A 13954-nucleotide genomic window follows, 5' to 3' on the forward strand; every position below is an offset into this window, starting at 1 on the left:
AAGTTATAACGTAACACATGATATTCGGCACGCGTTCGGTATCGGTATGGAATCGTTAATGTCTCTATGGTCCCACCCATAGTTACATCATCGATCATATATCACACGCTTACTGTCAGGTTCATTATTGTACTGGGGCAGTTTATTGGGGCGTTCACATCAGCAAAATACTCCTTAAAACGGCTGGTTTATAACACGGACGATTCAAATCTTAAGATACGGTTTTGGACTTAAGTTCTCGCTACTAATAAAAAGTATATAAAGTTTTGTGTACTAAAACATCCAATAAAACAGGTTACGTATAAACGACTTTATTTCACGCTTTTTCATACATAATTTAATACTCTACCAGTACCCTTAGTATGAGTTTTTACGTTTTTACAAAAATGACTGTTTTGTATTTGTTTACGTATTTACCATACATTTCCAATCAGTTCTGATACACTCCGCTAAGGGCGCGGATTATTTCCAAATATGTATGGGCATATACCATAGATTAGTAAAGATTACTCACTCCTAGCAAGGAAATGTAACCAGTTTTGACAATTGAAATTGTTACTGTCATCTATTTTCGTGTTCGAAAAATATTTAAAAAATGTAGTTTTTATAGATCATGTACAAATGAAACGATATTTCTACGCACTTTTACTTTGATTTCGTGTTTTTGCGCCACTTAACTGCGCATGTCGTCATTGTTCCGTAAATTACACCATGACAGCCATTAAATGGCTGACAGAATTGCCAGCCGTTTAAGCCATTAGGCTTCCTTCAATTACAAGGCGGTGAGATACGTATACTTATCTATGGCATATACGTAAATAAATACCAAAACAGTAATTTTTGTAAAAACATAAAAACTCAAACTAAGGGTACAGCTAAGTTAAGTTATAAACAATAGACGAATAGACCGGCCCTTTCAATATTATGGACTAAAAAGTGACATCGCGTTAACTTATCGCGTACAAAATCGTGTAATGCATTGGGTTCATACTCTAGCTACCTATGTACATAAATAAAATAAAAGTGCACCATATTTATTTCTATTTACAAAATTTACAATACACGCTAACAATTATTAACAATAACCTTATGAAAGGAATAACGTGTCTTATTAAACATTTTTGATACAGAGTTTTAATAAATTAGTAGGTTGGACCATGGATTTACATTTATGTGCAATAAAAAGTTTTTTGGCTTAGCAACATGTTTACAAGAATATGAGTTTGTTTTTTATATAACTATTGAAGTAGCACATGGATCTGTCCATCTGATGATTAGTAGTTATCCTCATAGACATTTGTAACCAACTTTGAATAGAACGGGAATATTTGAAGTCGATCATGTATGTCTGTCTACTTTCGAAGATTAACCTAGAACTTTCCATACAGACACAAGACAAACTTGTCTTAATAGATTTACCAACAGCAGTCGTGACACCTCAGTTGAACCAAAAAGAGGCCTAACTTTTGCAATAAGACGTCCATTTACCGAATATATTAACAGTAATTTTACAGCAAAAACGTGAAAAAGTTTTAGAAGTGTACACACAGACAGAAATATCTAAATTTTGCTATTTGGCCACATCGCCGTACAAAATCAGAGTTGTGTCAGCCTTTTTGTACCTAATACCTACTAAAAGTTGATAAGTAACAACAATGTAGTCATTATGTTTCTATGAAACTGTTGTTATAACAATACAAAATATCCATTAGGCTTTGCTATCACTTCAACGTATACTCCTCAATCGCCTAATAATAATAAATTCATCCTATTTACACTGGTTTTCATCTGATAGAATTATTAAGCCAAGCCTAAGCCAGTTTGTCTTTAAGACGCACTGAGAGGTGTATTAAACACCTACCTAGTACCCATTGTTAGAGTCAAATGGAATGTTACTATCAAAATTTTCAGCACAAACTTAGTCCCGAGATTGCGACAGAATTTATTCTTAAACAACATAACACATATGTAGAAGCTCCACAGGCCGGAAAGAAACTAGGACATGCGAATAAATATGTGCCCGTCGTGAAACACATGACAAATAGAATTTATGTCACGTTCAAATACGAGTTAGTCGAACGACGTGAATGTCATTTTACTATTGTTTTGGTTTAAGCGTTTCGACGATATATTGTTTAAGAAGTTTTGCATTTTTCTAATCAAAATGCGGTTTTTGAACTTCAGATGGCGCATTTTTGTAATGCAATCAGAAACTAAGTAACAACACTCAAAGATTTCAAAACACTGTACATCTATGACTTAAAATTTCTGATCCATTTTTTTCTTCCTGCTTTCGAACTAAGCAGTACTTCACAAGAATTGGAGCCCGGGAATGAGGGGTTGAGCCCCTCAACTCTGTGCTAGGGAATCCAACGGCACCACCAATTTTCCGTTGGAGTAGCTGTAACAAAGAAAACATTTGAAATTAAAAAAACATTCTTTAAATATCTCACAAAATCTTTGTTAGCTTATAAAATGTTATTAGTATTAAAATGCATGCTTGTTAAAATATAACGAAAGAACATATAAAAACTCAAATAGATATATTCCAAATATTATTAACCTGTACGGTATCGTAGCTGTTCTGGATTTAGCTCTGCTTGGCCTACAACCTTCATCTGCAACCAAGACATTTCATTGTTAACATTTCCTTCCACACAATATCGAAGATAATATCTAATGAACTCAAGTGTACAATGTATGTCTTGGTAGACTAATCGGGAAGTTTTAGCTCACTCGTAGTTGTACAGTATCGACGAGGCTTAATTAAGTGGAAGAGCATGCTATTGTCTCGATACTTGCGGAACAATACTTATCTTAAGCCGAAGTTGGCAGAAGTAATATCTGCGATACCTTAATGAGAGAACTTTGTATCGACTTTGTTAATCGTTCCTGACCCAGCCACAGCGCTACTCGTTCCCAACTCTCTAAACATTTTAGCTTTGTAGCCGTAAATATCCTTACCACAATGTTAATGTATGTGTTGAACAACGTTTATAATGTAATTTTCTATGTTAATGAAATGAAATAAAATAACATAAGTAGGTGTTCTAAGAAATCCTCTGTGAGGTAGAGAACAATAATAATGGACGCGCAAATAAAGACAAAATTAAAATAAATAATGAAAACCTAATTTGCGTTATCCAAGGCTAAAGCTCAGTTGAAATAAAGCTCAATTTAATTAGTTATTTCACTAACACGCTAATAAGTAGCTGTTTTGTTGACTAACTATTTAGTGGGACCCTTACCATGGTTCGGCTAACATCGTTGCGAAAGGCACGCATCGCATTTGACGGGCTCGACACGTCGCTTGCCCTGAGAGCCCTGCGAGCCGGACTTACGCCGGAAAGTGTACCTAACGAGCAGACCTGCAATGCAAAACGCGGTACCGTTAACAAAACAAACAAAAGAAAACAACAAACAGCTAGCGCGTCCATCTGAAAAACGCCCATGGGCGAACGAAAGCGGGTGAAAATAAAATGATACTCGCAGGAATTTCATGACTTGATACCACTCGAATTCATTTGCGTTTTACGTGAAAATGAAACTTTGTATTGTGATATTACGAGTTGGAAAATTAATTTTGTTTGCTGTGTGTATGGTATTAAGAGATGAATGTTTTAAAAATGTTTTACGCTTAGAGCTAAATTCAGAAAGTTCTATTTACTGATATTATATTTCGCCTAAACTAGTATCTATTTTAAATTTGGGAATTATGTTGTTAGTTCGACATGCATTATTCGATAGCGAAGATTTTTTCCTATTTGATTATTTGGCTACGAAGTATGTTCTTTCTGTGAAAGTTGTTATAACTCACCCGTGAGACCGGCCTTATTGATACTGTTCGAACTCGAGAAACCAGATATTTTCTTCCAGGCTTTTTTATTCCAAAATCCCGTCGTTTTAGCATCACCACAACTAGAACTTCGTGGCGAAGGTATGTCTCTTGGGCATCGTAGACTGCATTCTTCAGCGCCTAAAATTCTAACACCAGCACCCCTAGTACCATATGATACTGCTGGTAAATGTGGGACAGATCCCGTAGGTTTCCGTCGTAAGCTTCCCACGTAACTTGCACCGCTGCTACTTCCACTGAACCCACTGTCTAAATCTGGAGGATTACAACTAGCGGGTGAAAGTAATTCATCCGTTGGTCCAACTCTTAAAAGTTCTTCTATATTGTCTCTGTCTTCTGCTCTTTCTGAATCAGGCGACTCACATTCCGGCATCAGCATAGCCTCTACACTAAGATTCAATTCTCCTAGGATTCGCTTATGCCTAGACTCGACCCTACGAACTTCTTCCTCTACAACACTCCTGTCTAGTGAAACTAAGGATTGACGTGGGACATATCGGTGTTTCGGACATGTTCTAGAACCGTCAGTTATTTCTTCGTAAATATTTTCCTCTGTGCCATACCTTGTCACATAATTGTGCCTCGCTGTTCGGTCCCGTGGTAAACCTCCACGTCCTCTTTGACGATGTGCCTTTCTTGATGATGAAGGCATCGACAAGTGATGATCGTAGTAGGCATACGAATAATCTACTGGTTCAAATCTTTCCATTGTAGCAGCGATGTTACTTCTATTCCAGCTTTGTGGTGGCGGTTCCCTTGATAGGTTTATAGCTGCCAGTCTTGCGGGTAATATTTCATCCAGATCTCGAGCGCAACGTTCGTCAAGTGACTGCGCACCATCATCTTCGTCCCGCCTGTGTTTCCGATGTGGCCGCCGAGCAGTTTGTGAACGTTGATGTGAACGTTCAGAATCGGATTCATGGTCATGATTGTAGTCAGGAGTGTGGCTTCGGTTAAAGTCTCCTACCCGACGTTTACAATCTACCGTATGGAAATTAGTATGCCGAAGACTGTAAGTGGAATTGCCTTCGTAATCTGAGCGATCGTAGCACGGGCTGTCGTCTGCATTGCTCGTGTGAGGATGCGGACAATCGGCAGCTATACCGGACTCGGATGAAGGGTAGTCGTGAACTTCGGCAGTGATTAGTACACGATCGTCTGGTCGCGCCGGTTCGGACGTAGCATGCCGGTGATGAGGCCGCGGTCGTCCTGTTTCGCGGCAACTTGCGAATGCTCTTTGAAGGTGTGGTGCGTGGGGATATCTTCCACAGCGTGAGTCGAACACCGCCTCCCCTGACTCGTCGGGGCTCGGCGGCGCGCTGCGTGATTCCATGGCTCATCCTCTCATTACCAATGAGTACCTGTAAATAAAATAAAACATATTTTAATATGACCTATATAAATGAAATCAATTCCTGTGGTACGTAAAATATTTTTGCTTATAATAAAAGCCCCGATATACAGGCCGGGATCCCGAGGGCAATGAATCCGAAATTACATGCTCTGTGATAAGGGTAGGGTAAGTGACGATCAACACAGCAGCCGACGTCGATATATCATCATCAGTCGCCGGGTAATAAATTGGGGTTTCACACCGTGTTTATAGTAGGTTATTGTACCACGTTTCAGCTTGACTTCGATGCTCTTTACAATATACCGAAAGCAAAGTTGTTGATGTGTATAAAAATCAATCACGGACGTATACACCTACACGGGCTTCCATATTGTCCAAAATATACTGTACATTATTCCCGTGAAAATGGAACTTTGTTTTATAAACTGCATATAGGTACACGTTTTATTTTTGTAGATAAAAAATAACGGTCGGTTTTTGTAAATGGTCATAAAGTTAAATCTGGATAACGTTCAAACGATTTATTACTTTTAGCTGTCCGGAAAATAATCGCAAAACAAAAAGTCATAAAAAGTGCCGTGGAGATCTAAATTGGAGTAGAGCATTATTTTATTCAAATAAATGCCGGTTGTTCATACTTATTATGTATTTTCAATTTCATACAAATGTTGCTCATGTATCGAAAGGAGAAATGTAATAAATCCAATTTTATCATTAATTAATTCCACATAACAATTTTATTGCGATCCCACTAGAAGTTATTGCACGCATTCCAGAACAATTTATTACGATAACGATAATACGAAGTAAGTGTCCGTGAACTAGACAACGGGGGCTTACCCTCAAGTTGTTGCTATGACGACGGTTCAATCGCTGGTGACGAGGTGAAATGTTTTATTCCAATGTTTATCCATATAATTTGCATTCATAGTACGACTTTTTATTACTATAGAGCAAGTGGCTGCGTACTAATGAGACTGTATTGCATGCATTTTACATTAACTTATTACCATAACGATAACAAATGTCTATGAATAAGCTTACAGATTACCATGACAACGGCGGTTCAATCACTAGCAACAAAATAATATCGTTATTTTAATAACGAAGTAAGTCGCGCTGAATTAATAAGACACATTTATTACGAAAACTGTAGTAAATGCCTGTTAACCAAGCCGTTGTCATGACAACGACTGTTCAATCGCTAGTGTCAAGTTATTATTTGTGTTAATTTTATTGTGGTAACGGAACAAATGACTGTATACTAATGAGACTTCGTATTGTAGGGATTACAAATGAGTTTGTATAATCTTTGACATGTTGTCACAACAACAATTCAAAAGATGGGATACACTAAGTTATGCGTACGTTATTTATCACTGTAATGATAAAAGGAAATGAAGTGGTTTTGACTTATAATAATTATTAGTAGGATTTCAGTGGGGAATACTAATGACATATATTTTGTACATGTTCTAGACTAATAATTAAATCATTAATTCTTGTAACAATAATCAATATTAGTATTTAGATAGAAAGAATTTTTTTATTCGGATAATTACAACACACATGAAATAACAGAAAGAGAAAAAAACATTTACGTATTTACTTTACGATAGCATCCTGCGTTGCCATGACAACGGCGATACGACAGAAGTAGGTATGACTCCGAAGTAGAACCAAGAAGGATTATACTACCTTTAAGCCAATTCAAGTATCCTACCATACCTTATCATAATAACGTTTATCGTTACATGATAGCAGTATAACAAGTCCCCAAGTGGTTCCCACATTACAACACTTCCGGCCACATCGCATCTAAATCATCATCAGCGACGAGATTCCCTTCATGGCGGATACGGCCGACCCTTCACTAGATATACGACTGTTGGGCAGTATACTGCACTATAATGCTTCTTATTCAACAAACTCTTATTCACAATCTGCTTATAAATGTTTGAAAGATTTGCTGTAAATAAGATGTTAATAAGCGCAGTAAATTTTATTTAAATATGTTAATCAGCAAAATAATTATACGCCTTCTATTAAGTAACAATTTGACTCTAAAGGTACAACCATCACATCTTTGTATTTCTGCCTAACAACAGCAGTGTTAAGAGCTTCTGTGTTCAGCTACAGAAAGTGGAAAGAGAGACACACTTATGCGAGGCGTTCTAACTTAGTCCGTAGGGATAGAAATACATCTGAGGGCGACCATAGGTAGGACTAACCCTATCTGAAATCGATTATAGGTTGTAGTGTGTATAAGACTCCTAGTTATGCGAGTATAAGTTAGGATAAGCTTAGTATTAGACAGTCAAAATAAAGACTTCATTCAAGCAACACGCCTCTAACTCTAACCTGCTTGCAACATCTCTACAAGGTATCCATGGATGGCCAACCCACCACTTTACCATCAGATGGACTGTATGCTCGTTTGCTATTTCTATAATAAAAAAAAAACTAAGAAAATAATAGAAAGTACCTATCCTATTTCTAATATTCCGAGATCCCTCGTTCTCAGCGCTCGTTGACCGCTCCAGACGGCGACCGAGACAATAATTTGTTATGCCATTGCACCGCCCCGAGATTTCGCCCCATTGCGTATAAAGACGTCCGATCAACACATTCCTACCCTATTATCTCCATCTTTATACGTTTGGGGAGAAATTTGCTACCGACCGCCGCCAATTCCATTAATCTCTCTTTATAGTCTATGCTGTGCAAAAACATCTCATTGTAAATTCCGCGAATGCTCTAAATAGTCGAAATTATTCGGAATTCTGATGCGTAAATCGGAATTCGGGGAAAATATATAAACGAATGTTATGAGCGTTTTCTAGGAAGCGAAATAATGATTGCATAACTCATTTCATTTTAAATCGACGATGGTTTATGAAGTTCATATGATATGTATTGTTCATATGATATGTATTTCAGCTTATTGTAAAATGATATCGTGTAGCATTATTATGAAGGTATTTGGTGTTGTAAATTTAATGATACGATGTTACGAGTAATCCCGTAATTTTAAATTAAAATTTATTTATGTTTTATAGATTACTATTTTTCATTGTGCTTGTATTTTTTAGTAATCAAATGAATTTGTGGTATTTAGCGGTGTCAAAGAGAGTAGATATAATTATAACATATACTTATTCGTTCTTTCAGCATTGTAATTAGATATTATGGGATACAATACGTACAACGTTGACAATCTATCTACTCTTGTTGGGAAACGAAATTAAAATAATGACATTAAAGAACATGCATTTACTAAAGTAAATTCTCTGAACCCATACAAAATTATGGTACATTCATAAAGTCCAGCTGCCAGTTGTGGTACTGTGTTTGACTAATGATATTACTAAATATAATTATTATATTAATATTGAAAATAATTTCATGATTCCATTAATAAATACATAGCTTAAAGTTATTGATGAAAACAGCTGCAATTCTCGGTATGAGGTCGATCCGATTAACAATTTTATTTTATATATCGTTAATTAATCTAATCTTATTACTAGTACCAGCCGTGTGATTTTGACATCTATAGGGTCGGTAGCACTTTTATTAAATAATAAATCATATTTTTAACGATTTACTAAGTAATAATGAAGGAAGAGGATAAGACAACTAAATCTTCACTATAACAATGCAACATCCAATTAATATGGTTTATGGCCAAATTGTTATTAGCGCGAGCTCCACACAAACTAAACGTCACACAGATTTGCGCGTTATCGCTAAATATATTATATTTTGACTATGCCTAATCAATTACAAGCATCTATTGTGCCGTTTTGTATCATTTATTGTAAGAATTTTACGAAAAACTTCCCCCCAAACGTATGAGAGAGCCTGACTAAGCATAATTCAAAAACAGCTCATATTTTGACATTATCTAGAAAACCATACCTAATAGCATAATATAATACATCATTATCGCGCACGACCCTCGAGACACATACATTATTCAAAAACGACGTGTTTTCAAAAAACGTACTCAAAAGGAATATCTTTGGAAAAATCTTAATAAAATTCCTCCTGTGCATTTATTTGGCGACGATATCAGCACATTCTCCCCTACCCTACGTGTTTAGTTTCGGAGGGTGAAATCGTGAATTCTATTGGCGTAATTGCAATCAATTCGTAAGATGTAGTAAGCACATTCAGTATTTTTATTTGACGATTGGGAACATTAAAGTGGCTTGATGAGGGTAATTAATTGAACTTTTGCTGATATTGTAATCGTGGAGTTTGATTTTACTGATCCGAAGTAAGAGTGAGGTACATTGACGTAGGGACTGGTAAACTTGTATAGCATATTCACGAAATGCATAATTGCATATCATTGACATTTTTTTGAATTATTCATTAAAGACCTTCATTTCTTTCCTTCTTAGATGACTGTATGACAGATTTGATTGATGATGAATTTTAAGGTGGTAGAACCCTTTGTGGTTCGACTCGGGCGGCACCACCGCCACACCTATTTCTGCCTACTAACAGCGGTGTTAGGCGCTGCTGTGTTCCGTTTTGAAGGGTGTGGTAAGGGAGACATACTTTTTCAAGGTGTTCCAGCTTAGTCCTCAGGGGTAGTGGCACATCTGTGGCCGACGTCAGGTAGGAATATCTAATCCTATCTGGGGTTGATTACAGATGTTCATGGGCGGCAGTAGCCACTTACCATCAGGTGGACAACATGCTTGTCTGCTATATTATAAAAAAATCTTTCCTTCTAAGATGAATGTAAAACTAACACAAATCCAAAAATTACACATTGACATGAGACATTTTAGTAATAATATATACGTTTCACACTAATACAAGCCACGCTACTCAACAAGAAACACTTGCAGATTCTATCAAACACAATACGCTCCACACACACCCACATAATGTCCATTTTATTCCATTAATGTTACATACTAATACATTACGATCACCTGTAAACAAATAACATTTTAATTATTCATATTAAACGTCCACAATGTTACAATGAGCGATAACAGTACAATCCACCGCCATTTTAATAAAACAATCATCCATCATGGAGATAAGATAATAAGTTTTCTATTTCTATGCACCCCTCGTTCGCTCTAATAGTTTTTTGTGGCATAGGCACATGTGGTCGTAGCCTTTGTAATAGGACTTTAATATTCCTGATTACGAACGCTTTCAAACATATTGCGAATAGTGACAACTTGGTCCCTCGAGCCGCACTTTTTACAAATTGATGTGTGAATACTATAGCATTAAAAAATAAAAATATAATGTGTTTAATATTTGAGAGAGTAATTCGTGCGAGTTTGTGAATACTCCCTTATAAGTTACAAGAAGTGCCTTAACTATTTAATGATTTGTCTATTTTTGTTGTATTCCGGATGTTAATTGGTAACAAGACTTCTCATTAATTAACCTAAAATCTGTTATTTCTTTATTATGTACTTTATAAATGAGAAAAGTCAATAGGAAGGGTAACATATAAAGATAAGAAGCCTATACCATAGTTCTTTATTGTGTGTTAAATGTCAATTAAATTAGCATGCCTAGACTTCTATAAATTTTCAAATCGGTATTGTTTTTGGACGTAAGTAGTAATCATAGACGCACCATAAAATCTAAGAAATACTATAAAAAAACAGTGAATTGTGTATCTTTCAAAATACTACAAAGCGTTTGTAAGTATAAAATTAAGTTATGGCTGTAACTTCTAGACTAATGTCTGCAATTTCTCGCTACCTTTGCAATTTTAAAACTTACGACGCGATTTACAATGCAACGATTTTAGCTTTTAATGTCTATGTCGACATTTTTTAGTTTAATTCTGATGGAGTTTCTGAAGAAATTTGTCCTTCCAGTTTTTATGGCAATTTTTGTTGTACGGCAAAACAGTTTTACATGTGTGTCAAATGTTCCATTTTGTAGATCTAGGGTTCAAATCCGTTATTAAATGTCAGCTTGGGTCGCTAATAGTGTTAAGGTATGTTTAAGTTTTGAAAGTGTTTTGTATTTTCTAATTTCACTCTATGTTATTAAATTAATGTGCACTCGCTCGCTATAATCCTATTAACGTCTCAACTGTGATAGCCTAGTGGTTAAGAAACTCGGCCTCTCGATCGAGGGGTCCGAGGTTCAAATCCCAGGCACGCAACATTGATTTTTCGAATTTATGAGCATATTAGAAATTAATTATCACTTGCTAAAATGATGAAGGAAAACATCGTGAGGAAACCTGCATACCTGAGAGATTTATTAAAAAAAAACTCAAAGGTATGACCAATACGCACTTGGCTGGCGCGGTGGACTATGGCCTAATCCTTCTCATTCGGAAAGGAGACCCGTGCGCAGCAGTGGGACAATAATGGTTGATGAAGATGATGTCTCAACTATCCTCATAGCCGAAAAACCAGAATGAGTTACGGGCAGATTTCCTTCTCAACGTAACCATCCAATGGTACTTAAAGGGAATCTAATGAAAACAATATGCAATGCGAAGCTTAGTCACTACGGTACATGAGCAATACTAGATTATTAAAAACAGAATCCTCCGCTGAATAATGTTGCCTAAAAGGCAATAAACGCCTTTTAACGGTGCATTTAAACAGGACCGCACTATACAGTGTTCGAGGATATATTATTATCCGTTTTACTGCGCACAGTATAGTTAATAAAACTCGTGAAAATACCCCTATAACGCGCTTCACACGCGAATCTATTTCTATTGTTATAACGCTTCGGTTTTGCTACATACGAGTATACTGATATAGTACGATTAATGTGTGTAGTAGGTATATTATAAAAAAGCATGTGTGTATTTATGTACACGCATAAGAAGTAATACTTCTTAGATATTTTTAGTGCTTGTATCAATGTGTACAATTGTACATATTTTTCGGCCAAAAAGTGAAACTATTGCAGAACAAAAAAATACAAATACGACACGACATTATTCGACACGTAACGTATAGAAGAAGACCCCGACAGAAGTATGACTTTTTTTTATAATATAGGAGTAGAAGACGAGCATGCAGTCCACCTGATGGTAAGTGGCTCCTGCCGCCCATGGACATCTGTAATCAACCTCAGATAGGATTAGATATTCCTACCTGAGGTCGGCCACAGATGCGCCGCTACCCCTAAGGACTAAGCTGGAACGCCTCGGAAAAGTCTGTCTCCCTTACCACACCCTTCAAACCGGAACACAGCAGCGCCTAACACTGCTGTTATTAGGTAGAAATAGGTGTGGCGGTGGTGCCGCCGGAGTCGAACCACAAAGGGTTCTACCACCTTAAACAAAGGGTTCAAATATTATCAGAATATAGAGACCGTTATTTTATTAAATAGCGTAGTACTTAGCTCGAACGACGTTATTATAATGTATGCCGACATCTGTACAAAATGCTCATTACTATATTAATTGCATAAGCCTCAATGAGTTCCTGAAACAGACTATTAAAATCGAAAAACCATCGGTGTAAAAATCTTCGTGCCATTTAACGGTGTATTAAAAAAGACATCTCTAACTTTTACTATAAATTGTAGACAATCTCTAGTCTACAATTTATAGTAAAAGTTTTATTAAATAGTTTTATTAGCTTTTGTATTCTTTATTAGTGTTGACATGATTTATGCTGACACTTGTAGAAACTAGCGACTATACTAATTGGATAATCCCTGCGTTAATCCGCTGATATAATGAGTTTTTTGAAACAGAATGCTAAAATCGGAAATACAATCTATGGGTCTTTTTATTTATAACGCTTTTTATAAAATTAAAATAGTAAACAAGCTTGTAGTCCAATAGATGGTGAATGGTGGAATTTCGCAGCCAACTCTTAAAGACTAAAGTGAAGGTGACTTTGAAGGTGGTAGAACCCTTTGTAGTTTTCTTTGTACATTGCGGCGGCTCCACGCCTGTGTTCTGGTTTCAAGGGAGACATACTTTACCGAGGCATTCCAGCTTAATCTTCAAGGGTACGCGTTGCGCTAAAACGCATCTGTGACGGACCTCAGGAAGGAAGAATATCTAATCCTATCTGGGGTTGATTAAAGATGTCATCAGTTGGACTACAAGCTCGTCTGCTACTTCTATATTATATGCTATTCATATCAATATTTTGTTCCATACAAATTATTTAGCGATATGCACCAAAATATTCCCATAACGCACACTACACGCATGCCCTTCCTGGCCTTGCTTGAAGTCCATTTTGCTTTATATATTTGACCTAGTAAGGTAAATGGGCAGTAAAAACCTTATGGTCGCCTTCGCGTCGATAAACTTTGCTTTATATATTTTATCATCTAATAGTAGGTGCATATAAAAAGTGTTCAGAGGTTATGTATTATTTTTTAAATTACTTGTAACATCAATTTTATGGAGGCTCGTGAATTAGTAATCATTCCCATGACATTTTACTTTTTATAAGTAATTTTATTTTTGTTTATTTGAGGCTTGAGTCTAGGATTGCGATTAAAGGCGACCAAAATATATGGTTAAAATTAACATAAATAGTGTTTTATATAGAAGCGTTCAGTTTCGCTCTCCATAAGATATAGAGGCCATATTATTTATAGGAGGCGGTTAAAGGTTAAGAATCCTATTACGCAGAAGGGCGCCCTATCGTAATAAGCCTAGGGCGGAATTTAAATTAAACCCATTTCCGTTTATCATATTGTAATGAAAAATATTATATACTGTAGGTTAGATGTTTTTTCACTACTAATATCATATA

At 36.2% G+C, this 13954-nt stretch overlaps 1 protein-coding gene across 6 annotated transcripts in view; it reads right to left on the reverse strand.

Moving 5' to 3' along the window:
• Positions 1–1018: 1018 nt before the first annotated feature.
• LOC140757419 (uncharacterized) overlaps positions 1019–13954 on the reverse strand; it is a 151992-nt gene continuing 139056 nt past the window's right edge. For 3 of the 6 annotated variants that reach the window (XR_012103975.1, XR_012103974.1, XR_012103976.1), the window contains 4 exons: positions 3818–5217; positions 3249–3368; positions 2564–2618; positions 2316–2401 (listed from right to left, as the gene is read on the reverse strand). Coding sequence is in view for 3 of the 6 variants with exons in the window: in XM_073093119.1 (XP_072949220.1) it covers positions 3259–3368; positions 3818–5189 (1482 nt within the window). In the remaining 3 variants the exon portion in view is untranslated. Of the gene's footprint in view, positions 2402–2563; positions 2619–3248; positions 3369–3817; positions 5218–13954 lie in introns of all 6 variants that reach the window. The other 3 variants (XM_073093120.1, XM_073093119.1, XM_073093121.1) reach the window with 3 other exon arrangements.

This window comes from Epargyreus clarus, unplaced genomic scaffold (genome assembly GCF_041222505.1).
Source record: "Epargyreus clarus isolate Ecla_fem2 unplaced genomic scaffold, WU_Ecla_fem_2.2 ptg000004l, whole genome shotgun sequence".
In the NCBI taxonomy this organism is placed as follows: Eukaryota; Metazoa; Arthropoda; class Insecta; order Lepidoptera; family Hesperiidae; genus Epargyreus; species Epargyreus clarus.